Genomic DNA, 14,422 nt, shown 5'->3' on the forward strand with positions numbered 1-14,422 from the left:
CCGTTAGCGGTGCTGCTAACGTTACTAGCTCTCCTGTTGGTTAGCCGTTAGCGGTGCTGCTAACGTTACTAGCTCTCCTGTTGGTTAGCCGTTAGCGGTGCTGCTAACGTTACTATGTTTAACGCTGAACTCAAATTCACAGAAACGTGTTCACAAATCAAAATTGTCCTAAAACAGAAGCACAGTCACGTAAATGTAACTTGAGGATCAGTAACTTCTGACTGAGCTCGGCTGCTGTCTTTGTTAAACGTCTTCAAATATTATTCAGTCAGAGCAAAGAAACCAGAAAGTATTCACATTTAAGAAGCTGGAATCAGAAAAGTAATAATATTTTTGAATCAATTATCAAAATACTTAGTGTTTGATTTAACTGAATATTGTTTGCATATTGTTAACTCTTATTTATCTTATTAACTATCAGCTTCAGAAAGTCTAACTGGTTTGTTTTTGATGGAAGAACCTGCTTTACAGAATCTGAACCATTCAATGAGAATAAAAAGGTTTCTGAAGAAGTGAGAATGAAAGGACGGAGGCGGAGTGCTGCAGGAGCTCGTGTGCTTTATTAGCTACTCTTCAATAATGGAGGAAAAGAAAAACACATTCTACTCGTGGCCGGCCGTCAGCGTAAAGGAGGGAGACTGAGGCGCGGCGCGTACGACTCTTCAGGAGCGGCTTCATCGTTTCATCGTTGTCGTCTTTTCTTTGTCTCCATAGAAGTTCCATTAAAGACATAATTGGAACTATTTGAGAAAAGTGTTTTTATATATATAGTTTTTTAAATATACAAAGGGCGTATTGGTGGTGGTGGTGCGTCTCAGAACAGTTTAAACAAAGTAAAATGTCATTCGTAGCATTTATAATCGGTAATATTTATATGATGTTTACGTCACAGCCACAGGAAACAGCAGCACATGAAAGATGGCGGTTACAGAGCGACTACAGGCTACAGACTACAGGCTACAGGCTACAGACTACAGGCTACAGACTACAGGCTACAGGCTATGCGGCCGATCCGGTTTCGTCCCGTGGATGTGTCGCTTCGTCGGGCGCGGCGTCTCTTAGATGGCTTCGACGTAGTTGGCCGGCAGCATGCCGGTCTTGCCGGTGCGCTGCACGGTGCCGTACATCCAGCCCTCGTCGATGGCCTGCACGTTCACGATGACGTCGCTGTCCTTGAAGGACACCTCGTCGCTGTCGGCCGCGCCGTAGTCGTAGATGGCGCGCACCGTTTTCTGTGGAGTGAAAGGAGCTCGGTCAGAGTGTGTGTGTGTATGAGGGTGGTGATATTCTATATTATTCTTGTTAACAAATAGCATTACAATAACAATTTTATAACATTTTCTACTATGATTTTTATGACATTTTTGCAACACAATATACTACATTTGACACGTTTTATGACATACTTTACTAGTTTGGTCAATCCTCCTGAAAGCACCTTTAGAAACACCCAACTAGCAACGTGAGAGTTAAACCACTGGTGCTGTTGTGTTGCTCATGCAGCCTGTGTGTGTGTGTGTGTGTGTGTGTGTGTGTGTGTGTGTGTGTGTGTGTGTGTGTGTGTGTGTGTGTGTGACTCACCCCTGTGGTAGAGGGGTGTGAGGGGACGGAGGACACGGTGGTCTGCTGCGTAGCCACTGATGAGGACCTCTGCTGCAGCTCCACAGTCTTAGCGTGCTGGTAACCTGCACAGAGAGGAGTCGGACACGATGTCGATGCTAAACCTCACGTTTAAATCCTAACACCAGACGCGGCTCACGTACCGATGGAGGTGGCCATGAAGCCGTTGCTGTAGAGGGACATGTGGTGGTCGGCGTCGTGGGACGCCTCAGACTTCTCGTCGCCAACGCCGCTCAGAGCGCTGGTGGAGCGGGAGTGCTCCTTACTGCGCCGCTGAGCGTGAACTGACGAGAGAAAGATACGGTTCTTATGGTCAGACGTCACATTGACAGCATACTGGAATAAAACGTGCTTATATTTGTGTCTTGTTCAGCGGACTTAACTGGTCTATAAAGAGAACGAGACAATGAATTCTTCCTAACATTCATTTTAACTTAACTTATTAAGAGCTTTAACGTCTCGTGTGAATGATTCATACGTACAAATAAATAAAACAAACTATTCCTTTACTGTGGATGATTGAAATATTATTACATATGATATGATTGACATATATAATAACATATATGATGAAATGTCCTTTCATGTGCATTACTGTGTTTATTATTCACTATGTGTTGAAGTGTTGTTTATTTGACTTATAGATGCTAAATGTGGAGTTAAAAATGATTTAACAATATTGTAAACCGTGACAAAGTAATTCAAAAACAAATGCTGAGAGTTCTATGAGTTCATTTGAACATCAGAGTGTAATTGACAGTGTTTCTGCTGTTATTACCGTGTAATACCTATTGATGCATAACACAGCTGACCTGATGTCTGGCGTCTCACCTGACATCATGTGGAGACTCCTGGACTGGATGTTGTCCTCCGCCGGGTCGTAGTCGAACACGGAGCCGGGGTTTGTGCGCCAAACACGCAGATCTGAGGACGCAGAGTCAAACAGGACCAGCGTCTTCAGTCTGCTCCTCTGATTTATTATTACATACATGAGCAACTCCGGAAACCAAGACGGTCATTTAAACACAACGAGGAGACGACGCCACTGACAGGCCACCGAATGAAACGCACGTTACAAAATCACAGGTTTTAAACTCGTTGGAAGCATTTGGGATGTTAACACCTCCAAACAAAGTTATTATTCCTTTAAGTTCTTTAACAAGCCTTCAAAGCCGACTTTGCTTTCTTTCCACTTCAAATGTCTTTTACAGTACCACTCTCTGCATGTTAAAGGAACGGCCGTACCGGTGGTGGTCTCCTGGTCGTGCTCGATGGCGCGCCTCCTCTCCATCTCCACCACGCGCCTCTGGATGCCGCGGTAGTTGATGTCGCTGAAGTCCTGCGTGTTCTTCTTCACGCGCTCCATCACCAGGTCGGAGGCGGTGGCAGTGAAGCTGCCTTTGCTCTTCTCAAATTCTTCGTGGTACCTCACCTGAAGAAGATCACAGATCACAGCCACAAACAGGCAGTTTCACTCCTGTTTGAGTGAAGCTTTCTAAAAGCCTACAGTGCCCAGCTGTCTTAGGAAACTACGATCCTTTATTGGAAATAGAAATGGATTATTTTAATTGTTATAATAATTATAATTATTGGAAAATGAGAAAGACAGAAATGTGGGGCTGAGATCTACTGACAAACTAACAGCAAACAAAAGAAACAAAGACCATGAAATCTCACCCCGGAAATGTTGCGCTGGGTCTCCCTGACGCGCCTCATCTCAGGTGTGTCCAGAACGAAGGAGGCCTTGCCCTGGACCTGCTTACGGAAGCTGTCAGAGTACAGCACCTGGTGAGGAGGAGAGGACGCGGTCAAGTGAGCCGTTTCAAACCTGAAGCCGTCGCAAAGCAGACGTTTAGCGGCACAAAGAGGCTGAATGGGAAGAGGACACACACGGGGGGGTTAGCATTGTTTTATCAAGAGGCTGAAGGATTAGCTTCCCAATCTTCAGGGGGAGGAAGAGGAGCAGGGAAGCTTAGCGGCGGTGATGTGCACAGAAGCACCACGGCTGGAGAATTAGCACAAGAACCAGAGGCAGTTAGAACGGGTTAACGTGGGGGGGGGGGGGGGGGTAGAACACATCTTCAGTAGAACATGTTCTAGAGGTGGTTCTCAAAGTACCGAGCTAATGTTTTCTTGGTTCCTTTTGACTCGCTCCATCTCTGGGGTAGACACCACAGGGGTTCCCTTGGCTGAGGTGTCCTTATACAACACCTGGAGGACAGAAGCACAGCGGCCCGAAGAGCCAATCAAACACGACACACACTCCGAACACACACCTATACAACCCTCTCAACCCCAAAACCCACCGGTGGGACGAAGCCTAAAAATGTGATATTTAATATAATATTTAAAATGTCTCCTCTAATAAACTGTTTGTTTGAACCAGAGTGTGTAAAACATTAAAGTGTGAAACTATGAAGTGATGATTGATTCATCTGAGACCATCTGAGAGGAAAGAGGAGAGAGGAGAGGAGAGGAGAGGAGGAGAGGAGAGGAGGAGAGGAAAGGAAAGGAGAGGAGGAGAGGAGAGGAGAGGAGAGGAGGAGAGGAAAGAGGAGAGGAAAGGAGGAGAGGAGGAGAGGAGAGGAGAGGAGAGGAGGAGAGGAGGAGAGGAAAGGAGAGAGGAGAGGAAAGGAGGAGAGAGGAGAGGAGAGGAGGAGAGAGGAGAGGAGGAGAGGAAAGGAGAGGAGGAGAGAGGAGAGGAGAGGAAAGGAGAGGAGGAGAGGAAAAGAGAGGAGGAGAGGAGGAGAGGAGAGGAGGAGAGAGGAGAGGAAAGGAGAGGAGAGGAGGAGAGGAAAGGAGGAGAGGAGAGGAAAGGAGAGGAGAGAGGAGGAGAGAGGAGAGGAGGAGAGGAAAGGAGAGGAGGAGAGAGGAGAGGAGAGGAAAGGAGAGGAGGAGAGGAAAAGAGAGGAGGAGAGGAGGAGAGGAGAGGAGGAGAGAGGAGAGGAGAGAGAGGCTGTAAAACATGAATAGTTCAATAACATACAGCACGTAGAGCATCTATTTTCTTTCTAATATTGGTAACACTTGTGGACACTATATTTTATATATATTATATATAGATTACATTGGTTTCTGATTTTTGTAAAATAAGTTGTCGAAGAAATTCAACTTGTGTTTTTTGTTATGATTGATGACATCATGACTGTTATTCTGCACTGAAGACATGCTCTAGTTCTCTCTTCTACTCGTGGTGGTTCTGTTTCTAGAGGACTTTGTGTTACAGACCACAGCTCAGGGTTCAGAGGTTAACCTTAAAAAAGATGCAGACAAAACAGGATATTTCAAATAAATTGAAGTTTTCGATGGAATAAGTTGAAACAGCGTCTGAGAAATTGGTCCTATAGTTTCTCTCTAGAGTGACTCTCCTGGATCTCTGCTGTGGGAAGAAAACACAAATCACACTCCGAACACGCTGCAGCAGGAGGTTTAGTTTGGCGTTAGCTGTAAAGTGGAAAAGATTTGTTAATGTGGAAATAAAAGCTGTGTTAAGATACGGGACATCACAGGAGGAGGGGTTTGATGGTGAAGATTAAAGATGGAGGGAGGAAACAGCAGAGAAACAGGCTTTATGCATTAAAGGGATGAGCACTACTAATCCACTCAGTTAGGGAGCACACGTGGACCGGGGTTGGGTTTGTTCGTTTCTTCTACCGAGCTGATGTTCTTCTGGATTTCTTTGACCCGCTTCACCTCCGGGAGGTCCGGTATCGCCGTGCCTCGACCCAGAGAGTCCTTGTATTTTATCTGCCCAACAAACATCGGGTTTGAGGTTTTTAGAAAAGAAAGTGGAGGAAAAAATAAGTGAGTGAGACAATCAGACAGAAATCCAGGAAGACAACACACCAAAAAACAACCACAGCAGACATGAAAGGTGGAATTACAGAGTTTCTCCTGAGGATGGAGAAGCGGGTTGTTAAAGAGGTTTAGCTGAACCCCCAACGAGGCTCATCGGGGTAGATCTGCATCTAATCTGAAGGCTGAGGAGGGTTTGCTTATGTTTGAGGTGGGGACAGATGTAGGGTCTCTCTACCGTGCTAATGTTGTGCTGGTTGCGTTTGACTCTCTCCATCTCGGGGGTCTCTGATACGGACGTTCCTTGTTCCACTCCTGCTTTGTATTGAATCTTATGAACGAGACAACACAAGACACAAAGAAGTCAAAGATGACGGAAACACTCAAAGGAGCATTAGTTGTGTTAAAGAATCCAGGGAGATGGAGACTTATTCAGGATGTTTTTGGTTTTTGGCCATCAACGGAGGCTGGTGAAGAAAGGAGTGATTGATGAGCTTTAGTTGAGATGGAGGAGGAGGAACTATTACTGAAGACACAGGAAGTAACGTCTTCAAGGCTACGGTCGGAAAGTCAAATATGACGAGAACACTCAGAGGAGGATTAGTTTTCATCTTAAGAGGGACTAAAAAATAAGTCATTAACTTAAAAACAAATCCAGGAAATGCACTTATTTAGGGAACAAATTGAGGGAAATTATGTTCTTGAGGAAATTCAAAATGAAGTCGACAACAAAAGCTGCTAGAAACAAAAGGTGTGATTTCTGAATGTTAGTTATGATGGAGGAGGAACACCAGTAGAACAGGAGGGGGAGGTTCTGTTTTAGACTAGGAGGAGAGGTCAGAGGGCGTCGGGAATGATTTTAAGGGATCGGTTCAGATCACTGCAGGTCTGTTCTTCTACCGAGCTGATGTTCTTCTGGGTTTCTCGGACCCGCTTCACCTCAGGGAGATCTGGGATGGAGGTGCCTTGACCCACAGACTCCTTGTACTGAATCTGCCCGTTGCATAAATGACACAGAAACAAAGTGAGACGACACGGAGACAAACAGGAGCACGGCGTGCACGGTGGACACGCCCGTTCATTCACAACACTGAACAATGACATCACGCTGTTAGTGGAACCGTCTCACTGGGAGCTGAGTATGAGGCTCATACAGAGGGCTGCTCTGCTCTCAATGCATGACACAGCATTTAGATGTGATGGAGGGAGGAGGGAGGAGGAGGGAGGAGGAAGGAGGGAGGAGGGAGAAAGGAGGGAGGAGTAAGGAGGGAGGAGGAAGGAGGGAGTAAGGAGGGAGGAAGGAGGGAGGACCGGTTGGAGGAGGAGATGACGGAGGGCAGGGTCACTCTGTGGAGTACCGTGCTAATGGTGTGCTGGTTGCGTTTGACTCTCTCCATCTCGGGGGTCTCGGGCAAAGACGTTCCTCCTCCCACCTCCTCTTTGTACTGAATCTTTACGAGGAGTGAAAGCAGCAGACCGGCGGTTAGCCTGATGTCAACTCTTATGCATCATGAGGACGAGGTGATAGAATCATGAAACATGTCGAGGGACACGTGCTGTCAACACGTATCTAACAACACACAAGCGCCGCACTAACGAGTCTCAAGCTGACGCTAGAGAAGAACAGGTCAGGTGTTAGCAGCGAGAGTTAGACTGCTGCAGAGTCCACCAGGTTAACAAGAAACATCCGTTTGGTCCAAAGACAGAAAGGCTGCATGTCAGGGTTTAAAGAAGAAATCAAACCAAGAACAAAGTGTTGTTAGAAAGCATTAAAGTGATGTCGTAGGTACCGAGCTGAAATTCTTTGTATTCTCTTTAGCACGGAGCATTTCTGGAGTGTCCTTTATCGTGGACACTTTGCCCATTTCGCTTCTGTGGTCACTCTGGTATTGATGCTACGGGGAGAAAAACAAAGTGCAGTTAAGATGTTTCACAGCGATAAAGAGGTCAAAGAAAGAGAAGCTACTCGTCCATATGAACAGAAACATGAACCGACGGAAAAAACTTCATTTCCAGCTGGATTCAATTATTCAATCATTAAGAGACGCCGAAGAAAAGTATAAAGTATTGAAGGTAATACGTTGAGGCAGACATGGAGACAAACAGAGACACCAGAAGAACCTCTGTCTTCATACATGCTGCCCCAGCAGAACCAGAACAATTCATCACTGACATGGTTCTACTTACAGTGCTGAAGTTCTTCTGGTTCTCACGGACTCTCTGCATCTCCGGAGTGTCCAGGACGGGAACGTAGTGACACATGATCTTCTCAGCTTCCTCTTTGTACTTTTTCTGTTGGACAAAGACACAAACGACAGGAATATTTCATTCAAATAGAGAGTTTTAAACAGTATTTCAGTTGTCTCCAGATATTTTCTAGGATTGGTTTCGATTCTGATAACCCGACCTGGCTGATCATGTTCTTCATCTGCTGAGCGTGGAGGATGTCTGGAGTGTCGATGACACTTGTGTAGCTGGCCCTGTCCATCTCAGCGGTGTGCTTGTATTTAGCCTGAGGAACAGAAAACATCAGTCAGCACAGATTCTGACCTGGAACTAAAACCAGAAGCACAGACATGAAAACACCAGAACTGCTGCATGGAATATTTATGTATGTTCCACAATCAGGCAAGGCTTACTGTTACTTTAGGGCCCGGCAACATTATTTCAGCTCCATTAATGGACAGCAACAAATAACAACCTCCGGTGGTGAAGTCAGTGCTTCACGTGTTAAAGCTGCATTCTCTCTAGTGTCCACCAGGGGGCGACTCCTCTGGTTGTATAGAAGTCTATAGAAAATGACTCTACTTCTCTCTTGATTTATTACCTCAGTAAACATTGTAAACATGAGTTTATGTCTCAATCTCTAGTTTCAAGTCTTCTTCAGTCCAGCATGATGTTCATTTAGTACATTATGGTCCATTTAGAGTCACACAGACCATAAAGCAGGGGATGCTTTAGGGCGGGGCTACACAGTGATTGACAGGTGTCTAACAGACCATAAAGCAGGGGATGCTACTGATGAGCCCTCTTGATCAGTAAACAGAATGTTAAACTTTTCAAGACAGTTTGTCAACAATGAGTCAGGTTCGAGTCATGTGTGCACAGCGGCAACATGAGAAGATCACAAACATCTCAAGCAAAGAATCTGTAATAATATTATATATTACTGCCTCACTTTCCTGCCACAATCATATTATTCATATTCTTTTAGTGTACATTGTTTTCTGGAATTGTCCCCCCTGAGCTGCCGTAGTCGTGCTTGTTTGGTGTGGAGAGCTGTCCATGGTGCTGATCATGAAACTGCCACCACATCGCAGGTTTAGAAACCTATTTTATGACATTCTTATAGATAGAAGGCTGCACTGTTAAGCACAATGAATCCATTCGGACTGAACTTTCAAATATACTGTAAATCAGCTGATCATTTCAAGCTAGTCTTTTAACATATAAACCTACATAATATTAAACTATTCATTTTGATTGTCAGGTCCTGGTCCTCAGGGCCCTGGACTTAAGCCCCGCCCCGTTAACTACATTCATTTAGGCAACGTTGCCCACGACATGAAAACAGGAAGTGAGTCAGACCTGGCTGAGGATGTCGGTCGCGTTCCTCGCCCTCATGAAGTCCGGAGTGTCTGTAGCCAGAGCCAACATTCCTCTTCCCTTGATCTCCAGCTCCAGCGACTTCCTGTACTCTCTCTGCAAACACCACAGGTGACTCGTGTTACGTAGAAGCTCCGTTTGCTCAAAGCTGACTACTAGTGAGATTAAGAGCGGGGCTGCAAAACCAAAAAGGTCACGGGAATGGTGACTGAAGAAGAGTTAGAGGAGATTAGGAGGGTTTTAAAGGACAGCAGAGTGTGTGTGTGAAGCTCCACCCAAAGCTGGAAAATAAAACAGCAGTAGTTAAAGGAAGTGTGTTAAAGCATACATCTTTTAAAAACGCTTCATTTTCTATTATCTCAGTTTATCTACAGCGCTCTATCTATCATGCACTACAAAAACCAACCTTTAACAGCATGCAGAGCATATCTACACAAAGAAATCAATAAATTAAAATGAATTGAACTCAAAGTTAATCTTTAAAGCCATCTTGAGCATGAAGCATCTTTTCTTCTTGCGTCTGAGTTACAGGCTGGCTGTGGTTGCACGTCGACATGTGCTATAATATAAATATAAAGAACTGTTTCATCAACACATTAGATACAACTACATATGCTTAGAGTACATTTAAGGTTAACTTTTGGAACCAGACATAAACTCTATCAGAGAGAATCGTGGGAACATCAAATTCTAGAAATCACAGGAGGATGATGCTGGAAGATTAGTGATGTCATGAAGCGAGGATGAAAGGCAGAGGGAAACCCAGCAGTGGCCCGTTACAGAGGCATTAAGCTCGTTAAAGGGGAGAACTCAGCGGATGATTGTGAGGGAAAGGCACTCAGTCAGTCGTACCTCACACAGGATTTGAGTGGCATTCCTTGCTCTCCAACGCTCCGGAGTTTCCTCCGGTAAAGTTAGGCCTTTACCCTTCACTCCCTCCTCTAGATCCCTCCTGTACTCTTTCTACAGGACGGAAGAAGAACAGAGAGACTCGGACAAAGGGAACACAAGGCAGGCCAGGCCGAGGCATACAGACAGACGGCACAAAGGGACAAGATACAAGGCTTGTGCCACTCTGAGCTCAAAGCCACCAACGACCGCTGAAGCGCTGATCGATTCAGAGTTCAGGTCCTTTATATCACTCGAACAGTAGGCCATTCAGAGGGCAACAGGAACACTGGTCACCCTCCATGCCGGAGGTTTGTGCAAGTTTAAACCTACAATCCTAAGTCTCTTATTTGCATCCATTGTTTCCTTCACTTGCGTGTTTTCCCTGCCTCCTAGTCCCTCCCACCAGGGATGCATGGATAGACAAGGAAACCACGCGAGGAGAGAGGAAACGAGGAAACGAGACGTCGGATCAGCTGTCAGTCGGCTTGAACAGCTGGAGAGACTTGATGGAGTGCACACATGTGAACTGTACTGATAGTTATGAAGTAGCCTGTTGGCTGTTTAACATGCATTCTGTGTTCATCCCTGAACTGCGTGCATCTCTACTGGCAGAATGTATTCTTCATTCATTATGTACATCTGTATTCATTGATATTCTGATGGTGAAGTCCTTGTTTAATAACCCAGAATATGACTATGATGTCTTTTGAACACAGGAAATTGTTTATCAGCCTCACGTGACTGAATGGAAATGACAATAACTGATGTAAAATATGTTTCCTGCTGCTCTCTCTGACTTTAATATCTTGAATAAAAGTGAATGAAGGAAGTAACAGATCAAATCTGTCTAATAAATGAAGAATCAGATCAAATAACTGATAATCAATGAGGGAGCCTGTCGGCCGTTAAAGACGAGTATCCTCGCTCGTCCTCAGAGCAGGAAGTATCAAATAAGAACGCCCATAACTCTGAAATATCACCAACAATCGCCGACTGATTATAAATCAGTGAATATTAAAATAAAATCAGAGAGCGGAGGCATCGGTGACTTCGGCAAAGACTCCTGATGAACCACAATGTGAACCACATTCTGTCAGATACGAGGAAACAAGAACAGCAACATCACAACTCAAGTCAACGTTTCACATTTTGTGACTCACATGACTGCATGCAGACTTTATTCTGTTAACATGAAGCGGTTAGTCGTCTTCTGATGGTGAAATGAGGAGTCCAACGTGTGAACAGACAGAAATATAAATAGAAACAAACAAACAACACTAAACTACGGAGAGAAGAGAGACGGACTCTCATCAAGAGCTGAGGGACGGGAAGAGAATCATGCAAACAAACTGAAACCATCGAGAGAAGGAAGAACTTGTGAGATTAAATAAATAAGGAGGTGAAAGGGAAGGAGGACCGAGGTGGTGATGTGGTCTTAGTATGATTATAAGGAGCGAGGTAGAGGGATGGATGGTCCTCTTAGTTACCTCACTGGCTATTTTGGTGGCGTGTCTGACATGTATCATGGCGGGGGTGACCTCCAACCCCGAGAGGTTCTTGCCCCTCATGTGCTCCTCAAAGTCCTTCTTATAGTCTTTCTATTGGCCGGAAAAGACAAAGACAGAACTCAAATGACATGCGAGCAGAGCAGCGGTTACCTGACACGGTTCATAACCGTAGTCCTGGTGGTGACGCCGTCTTTAACGTGACGTAGTTGTGCACGTGTGGAGTGTTTATTGAGACAAACGTCTGGAGGTTTGCCACCAGAATAACAACAATCTGGATAAATGTTTAAGCTCATTATAGTCTTATAGGCTTACACTGGAGCCATACGAAGATTCAACAGACTGAGAAACATACACTTCAGCTTTGTCTTCCCTGCACCGTGGGAGTAAGATCAGGCAGCATCATATACGCAGTGTATTATATCACATACGCAGTGTATTATATCACATGCGCAGTGTATTATATCACATACGCAGTGTGTTATATCACATGCGCAGTGTATTATATCACATACGCAGTGTATTATATCACATACGCAGTGTATTATATCACATACGCAGTGTATTATATCACATGCGCAGTGTGTTATATCACATACGCAGTGTGTTATATCACATACGCAGTGTGTTATATCACATACGCAGTGTGTTATATCACATACGCAGTGTATTATATCACATACGCAGTGTATTATATCACATACGCAGTGTGTTATATCACATGCGCAGTGTGTTATATCACATGCGCAGTGTGTTATATCACATACGCAGTGTGTTATATCACATACGCAGTGTATTATATCACATACGCAGTGTGTTATATCACATACGCAGTGTGTTATATCACATGCGCAGTGTGTTATATCACATACGCAGTGTGTTATATCACATACGCAGTGTGTTATATCACATGCGCAGTGTGTTATATCACATGCGCAGTGTATTATATCACATACGCAGTGTGTTATATCACATGCGCAGTGTATTATATCACATACGCAGTGTGTTATATCACATACGCAGTGTGTTATATCACATACGCAGTGTGTTATATCACATACGCAGTGTGTTATATCACATACGCAGTGTATTATATCACATACGCAGTGTATTATATCACATACGCAGTGTGTTATATCACATACGCAGTGTGTTATATCACATGCGCAGTGTATTATATCACATACGCAGTGTGTTATATCACATGCGCAGTGTATTATATCACATACGCAGTGTGTTATATCACATGCGCAGTGTGTTATATCACATGCGCAGTGTGTTATATCACATACGCAGTGTGTTATATCACATACGCAGTGTGTTATATCACATGCGCAGTGTGTTATATCACATACGCAGTGTGTTATATCACATGCGCAGTGTGTTATATCACATACGCAGTGTGTTATATCACATGCGCAGTGTGTTATATCACATACGCAGTGTATTATATCACATACGCAGTGTATTATATCACATACGCAGTGTGTTATAGTAAGAACAGCGATACACACAGCGTTCACAACACATTCTACATTCTACACTGCCTCCTCCCAGTTTATTGCAAGATTTTGAAATGGGAAAGCTGATACCCAATGTACTGTGATCCGCATTGTCTTGATTCTATAAACTGGCATTAAAGGCACTGTAAAATAAGAACAGCTGGACATCCAACAAGCTGAAGCACGTAGATATATCTGATGTTCTTCACAGACGCTCAGAGGCTGGTGATGAAGTGCTCTGTGTTTCTGAACTCAGAGAGGAGGCGGACGGGGGGAGTTACCTGACTCTGCATGTGCTGCGCCTCTTTATTCGTCACATATGTGGGCGTCTCGTAGTCCAGCATGGCCTTTCCCTTCTCCTTCTCATACTTCTCCTTGTATTTCACCTGCACAGCGCACAGCCCCACACACACACACACACACACACCTTCATAATATAATAGTGTAACTTGTATTCTATGGGCATGAATGGAAACCTGTAGCTGCTTGGAAGGCAGTAAAAATACTTTATAAAATCTAAAACACAACATCAACCGCAAAATAGGAACAGTTACAGTAACAGTCTGCACAGTTTGAATACATGCAAAACACCTAATGCTGTGTATTTAAGATTAAATCAACATTTAAAAAGTTTATAAAGTAAACTCTTAACTCTTAAAAAGAGTTAGCTTAAAGCTAATTTACGTTCCAACGGTGCGTTACTGTTAATGACATTTCAACAGCAGCCTGTACGAGCAGCGGATGAAGATTCATGAATCACATCATGTGTTTGAGCAGCCGGTTCCACTTACGCTGCTCTGGAGTTCAGTGGCCTCCTTGTGATGGAGCTGTTCTGGTGTGTCAGCGATCATGTGGTAGTGACCCTTACTCTCCTCAAACTTCTTCTTGTAGCAGTACTACGGGGGATTCCAGTAAAGTCAGACAGCTCAGAACAAAGACTCTCTGGAGGTTACTCCCATCATTACAAGTGCTAAAGAAGTCTCTTATGTTATGACAGAAACACAAATAGTCACAATATAATTGTGAAAACTACGTCGGCGTATCAGCGTTATTGTTGGTAAAATAAATATATTATAGAGCCGGGGGAGGGGGGTAATATTCAGAGTAAAAAGCTTCAGATTTTGGTTGAATATTTATGAGAAAAAAACTCACAAAATAACCAGAAAAAATTCAATATTTTCTGAGAATATTAAATCCTTAAATTTACAAGAAAACATCTCTGAATCGTTAGGGTTAGGGTTAGGGTTTGTCAGTTTGTCAGGTTGAATTAATTCCAAATGGTGGTTCAAAATTGTATGAAAAATGATTTAGAATCAATGGAGGAGGGGTTTTGTGTTAAGTGATCATTAATGAACTACAGGAGGTGATGGTGTGAGAGGGTCAGAGGTCAGGGTGAGGATCACTACCAGATGAGTCACAGGGTGATGGATGTGTGGATGATGGATGTGTGGGTGATGGATGTGTGGATGATGGATGTGTGGATGATGGATGTGTGGGTGATGG

General features: G+C 44.1%; 1 protein-coding gene across 14 annotated transcripts in view; it reads right to left on the bottom strand.

Annotated features, from left to right (window-relative positions):
* Positions 1 to 538: 538 nt before the first annotated feature.
* neb (nebulin) overlaps positions 539 to 14,422 on the bottom strand; it is a 77,115-nt gene continuing 63,231 nt past the window's right edge. For 2 of the 14 annotated variants that reach the window (XM_079277411.1, XM_079277417.1), the window contains exons 120-138: positions 13,711 to 13,815; positions 13,201 to 13,305; positions 11,400 to 11,510; positions 9,874 to 9,984; positions 9,004 to 9,117; positions 7,823 to 7,927; positions 7,603 to 7,707; positions 7,206 to 7,310; positions 6,774 to 6,866; positions 6,316 to 6,408; positions 5,654 to 5,746; positions 5,275 to 5,367; positions 3,739 to 3,831; positions 3,298 to 3,405; positions 2,866 to 3,052; positions 2,452 to 2,544; positions 1,764 to 1,904; positions 1,582 to 1,685; positions 539 to 1,232 (exon numbers count right to left, since the gene is read on the bottom strand). In XM_079277411.1, the coding sequence (XP_079133537.1) occupies positions 1,059 to 1,232; positions 1,582 to 1,685; positions 1,764 to 1,904; positions 2,452 to 2,544; positions 2,866 to 3,052; positions 3,298 to 3,405; positions 3,739 to 3,831; positions 5,275 to 5,367; positions 5,654 to 5,746; positions 6,316 to 6,408; positions 6,774 to 6,866; positions 7,206 to 7,310; positions 7,603 to 7,707; positions 7,823 to 7,927; positions 9,004 to 9,117; positions 9,874 to 9,984; positions 11,400 to 11,510; positions 13,201 to 13,305; positions 13,711 to 13,815 (2,133 nt within the window). In that variant the 3' untranslated portion in view covers positions 539 to 1,058. The remainder of the gene's footprint in view (positions 1,233 to 1,581; positions 1,686 to 1,763; positions 1,905 to 2,451; positions 2,545 to 2,865; positions 3,053 to 3,297; positions 3,406 to 3,738; positions 3,832 to 5,274; positions 5,368 to 5,653; positions 5,747 to 6,315; positions 6,409 to 6,773; positions 6,867 to 7,205; positions 7,311 to 7,602; positions 7,708 to 7,822; positions 7,928 to 9,003; positions 9,118 to 9,873; positions 9,985 to 11,399; positions 11,511 to 13,200; positions 13,306 to 13,710; positions 13,816 to 14,422) is intronic. The other 12 variants (XM_079277419.1, XM_079277420.1, XM_079277418.1 and 9 more) reach the window with 12 other exon arrangements.

Source organism: Melanostigma gelatinosum (assembly GCF_949748355.1).
Source record: "Melanostigma gelatinosum genome assembly, chromosome: 10".
NCBI classification, from domain to species: Eukaryota; Metazoa; Chordata; class Actinopteri; order Perciformes; family Zoarcidae; genus Melanostigma; species Melanostigma gelatinosum.